The sequence below is a fragment of the Micromys minutus genome (genome assembly GCF_963924665.1).
Source record: "Micromys minutus genome assembly, chromosome: 2".
NCBI classification, from domain to species: domain Eukaryota; kingdom Metazoa; phylum Chordata; class Mammalia; order Rodentia; family Muridae; genus Micromys; species Micromys minutus.
The window spans coordinates 19,801,549-19,805,518 of record NC_137971.1 but is presented as its reverse complement, the minus strand read 5'-3'; the positions used below and the strand labels follow the sequence as shown (position 1 = coordinate 19,805,518).

At 42.6% G+C, this 3,970-nt stretch overlaps 1 protein-coding gene across 1 annotated transcript; it reads right to left on the bottom strand.

Annotated features, from left to right (window-relative positions):
- Positions 1–3,174: 3,174 nt before the first annotated feature.
- Positions 3,175–3,573, bottom strand: LOC308417998 (histone H3.3A-like; the record flags this gene model as incomplete). Its single annotated transcript, XM_080913337.1, has 1 exon — positions 3,175–3,573. The coding sequence occupies one exon, from the start codon at positions 3,571–3,573 to the stop codon at positions 3,175–3,177; it is 399 nt and encodes a 132-aa protein (XP_080769463.1).
- Between the last annotated feature and the right edge of the window lie 397 nt (positions 3,574–3,970).

Sequence of the window (3,970 nt, the reverse complement as noted above, 5' to 3'; positions counted from 1 at the left end):
CTGCATCACCAGGATTATAGAACTTGTTGATCTTTTCAACCATTATTTTTTCCTTTATTCCACAGACATTTTTTGAAGACTCCATGTATGAGGAAGTGTTAGCCAAGTGTCGTACCACATGTCCTAGATCCTAGTACTTGGAATGCTGAAGCAAAAGGATCCCATCTCAAGACCCTGTCTCAAACCAAAACAAAAGCATACAAATACATTTGATCTTGAAAAAAAAGCTCTTTTGTGATGAAATGTATCAGTACCCCAGTCTTTATGCAGGAATGTGAAGACTATGGCCCAGGATTTAAAGTGATGTGGCACAAGAGTCAATGCTCTCTGGAGACTTCTTGAATAATGTATTGCATTCTATTAGAACAAAGTCAGATGTCTGCCAAGATAGCATGTCCACGTTCCAGGCAGGAAGAGCTAGATAGATGTCTTCTTATTTCGTCATCCAGAAATGGATCTCAAGACCCCAGGAACTTATATGAGGCTCTTGCCAAAGGAGACAATCTTGACACAAGGTTGGCACTGTGTCACTGCAAACAAAAGCCAAGGTTCTAAACAAGAACTGCACAGTCTGTGGCAAGGCTTCTCATGACGGCTGGGAGCCTTGGTGGAATGGCTGCAGACATGGTAATAAGAGCTCACGTGCACAGCTCTTCTTCACCCCTGCCCAGGGAGGTCTCTAAGGCAGCACACACAATCGGCACACTTACTCTTGTTAACAAGTGGATTGGGGCTCTCAACGTTATCTACATCTGGAGAATGGCTACGTAACTTAGCCCACTGTAAAGCAAGATGCAGATAGAAAACAACTGCAGGTTCCCCTGAAGAGGGTCCCTTAAGTCTCAGAGCTGAGCAAAGCAGTGTCTAAGGTAGTGGTTCTCAGCCTTCCTAATAGAGTTTAATGGACTTCCTCACCTTGTGGCAATTCCAACCATACATTTTTTTGTTGTTGTTGTTGTTGCTACTTTTTAACTGTAATTTTACTACTGTTTTAAATCACAATGCAAATGCCTGATGGGCAGGATATCTTATATATGACCCCTGTGAAAGAGTCACTTGACTCCTCTTGGGGTTGTGACCCACAGATTGAGAAGCCCCATTCTAAAGGCTTCTAGAGTCAGATCCTTCTTTTACAATATTTCCTAGCCATGCCCACTGCTCTCTCTCTCTGTCCCTGAGGATGAGTGCAAATGCCTCTGATGTGTTAACTCAATGGCTATGCAGATAAATACATCAGATTTCAGTATTCCCAACCAGAAAGGATGGTCAGGACAACAAAAGGCCTTCCCCACCAGAATAGGCTTACCATAGCCATCCCCCAGCAGGGATCAGCAAGACACACTCACTTCTTCTGCCATCTTGAACATGGGAAAGTGAGAGAATGTGTTCTGGTTTCAGAAATGGACACATGGCTAATTTGGGGCCAATAAGACTCATGGTTGGATTCCAGGAGTAAGCTGTCCAACAATGGACAGAGAACCTTGCTGTCGGCTCTTCATGGAATTCCTGCAGCTTGGTTTTAAAGTTATGTCACCTTTTTATCCAGTAACTATAACATGAAATGCAACAGAAGATTGGCAATGTAGCCCAATGGTGGAGTGTTTGCATCATGCTCCTGAAGCACTGGGCTCAATCCCCTTCAGAGCGTGCATGTGGCACATGCTGGAGGAACAGGGAGGGAGTCATGGGGCCAGTGACAGAGACAGTGGTAATAGCCTTTCTTTAATGATATCGCTGTGAATTGGAGCAACATGCCCTGACCCTGCATACACATACCTTTCCATCTGTAGTTTTTATTCCATAAGTCAACTGCTGTCTTGGTATTCTATTGCTGTGAGAATTCACCACAACCACACCAACTCTTAGGAAAAAAAGAATTTAATTGGGACTGGCTTATAGTTTCAGAGGTTTAGGTCATTGGCATCATGGTGGGAAGCATGGTGGCACACAGGCAGGCATGGTGCTAGAGAAGTAGCTAAGAATTCTACATCTGGATCCACCCATAGGTAGCAGGAAGAGATACTGGGCCTGACTTGGGCTTTTGAAACCTCAAAGTACATTCCCAGTGACACACATCCTTTAACAAGGCTACTTCCACTCCAACAAGGCCACACATCCTATTCCTTGTTAAATAATGCCACTCTCTATTGATTAAGCACTCAAATCTATCAGCCTATAAGGGCCATTCTTATTCAAACCACCATAGTTGTACTAATCTTTGACTCTGGATTTTTGTCTCTTGTAGCCAAAAACAATATAACTAATACAGATATTTTTGTATCCTTCACATTTCCAATGTGGCCAACAATAAGTGTTTTCCATTACGACCTCCTAAGCACACACACATGCACGGGCACACGCACCAGACACACGCACAGCACAGGAACATGCACACACACACACACACACACACACACACACACACACACACACACACTTCAGGCATAGGATGCCACTCTCCATTTTGTTTTCTAAAAGAATGGAGTGTTTGTATTCAAATCTCTTAGAGAGGGATTGTCTTCAGGGCTCCTTCCTCCTTCACTGTGAGCGCTGTTAAAAGGCTTCATACTTGTGAATACTTTCTTTCTTTCTTTTTCTTTTCTTTTCTTTTCTTTTAGTTTAATGTATTTTAATAGCAAACTTACAGGAACAGCACAGAAGACAGACAACATTAAAAACATGTACTTGCATGTAGGACAACTCAGTTAGAAAATTCTAGTGAATGGATGGAATCTACCGGATGATAAAAACACTACAAACACCATTTAGTTGCTGTCAATAAGAAATTTACTTATTAAAAGAAAATCCAAATGCTGGCATTGTCCAGAAAAATTTTAACAGGTTTGTTTATAGTTGTTATAAAGTTGAACTGTTGAAATGTGTTCACTGAAACATTTTGCTTGCATTAATGCTTTACATCTTGCATTTATTTTAAAAATTCACACACAAATGAACGTGGAGAAACTGCCAATACCTGGTTCTGTCCCCTTTGTTTCTACTCGAAATAATATACTTAGGTACCTTTGACCCCATGGAAAAAATATCTAATATTCAGAACTACTGATAACAGGAAGAAGAGGAAAACAATCTTTTTTTTTTTTTTTTTTTTTTTTTTTTTTTTTTTTTTTTGGAGAATGAAATGTTTCCCCTCATAGTGAACTCTTAAGTATGTTCTCAGCGTATGCGCCATGCTAGCTGGATATCTTTTGGCATAATTGTTACACGTTTGGCATGGATAGCACACAGGTTGGTATCTTCATAAAGGCCAACCAGATAGGCCTCGCTTGCCTCCTGCAAAGCGCCAATAGCTGTTCTCTGAAAGTGCAGATCTGTTTTGAAGTCCTGAGCAATTTCTTGCACCAGACGCTGAAAGCGGAGCTTGTGAGTCAGAAGTTCAGTGGACTTCTGATAGCGTCTGATTTCACGGAGTGCCACAGCGACAGGCCTGAAACGATAAGGTTTCTTCGCCCCTCCAGCAGAGGGCGCACTCTTGTGAGCGGCTTTTGTAGCCAGTTGTGTCCTGGGTACTTTACCACCGGTGGATTTGCGGGAGGTTTGCTTTGTACGAGCCATGGTATGGGCACCTCCTTACCTAGCCCCTTCTCCTTCGGCTGGAGCTCAGCAAGGGAGAGGCGGCGCTGGCGTTAGAGAGCGACGGCGGCGCGGTGAAGGCTGCGAACACAATTGTGAATACTTTTGATAACCAATATTCTTATTCCCCTGCCAAAAGAAATACTCAAAATTGACTTTCTGATAAATTACTGTCAAAAGACTATACTCAGTTTAATTTAAAATCCATATCAAAACAACAGGTTACTACCAATTTGTTCTTCTAACTGCCCACCCCCACCCCTGAGAACTAGTTAGGTAACGCCTGGATAGCTGCCCCTTTAGGTCGTCTCTGTCCCGCTGCAGTTCTTTATGCAACTGTAGCTAAGACCGTCTCGAAGTTCAAAGCTGGCTTCAGGAT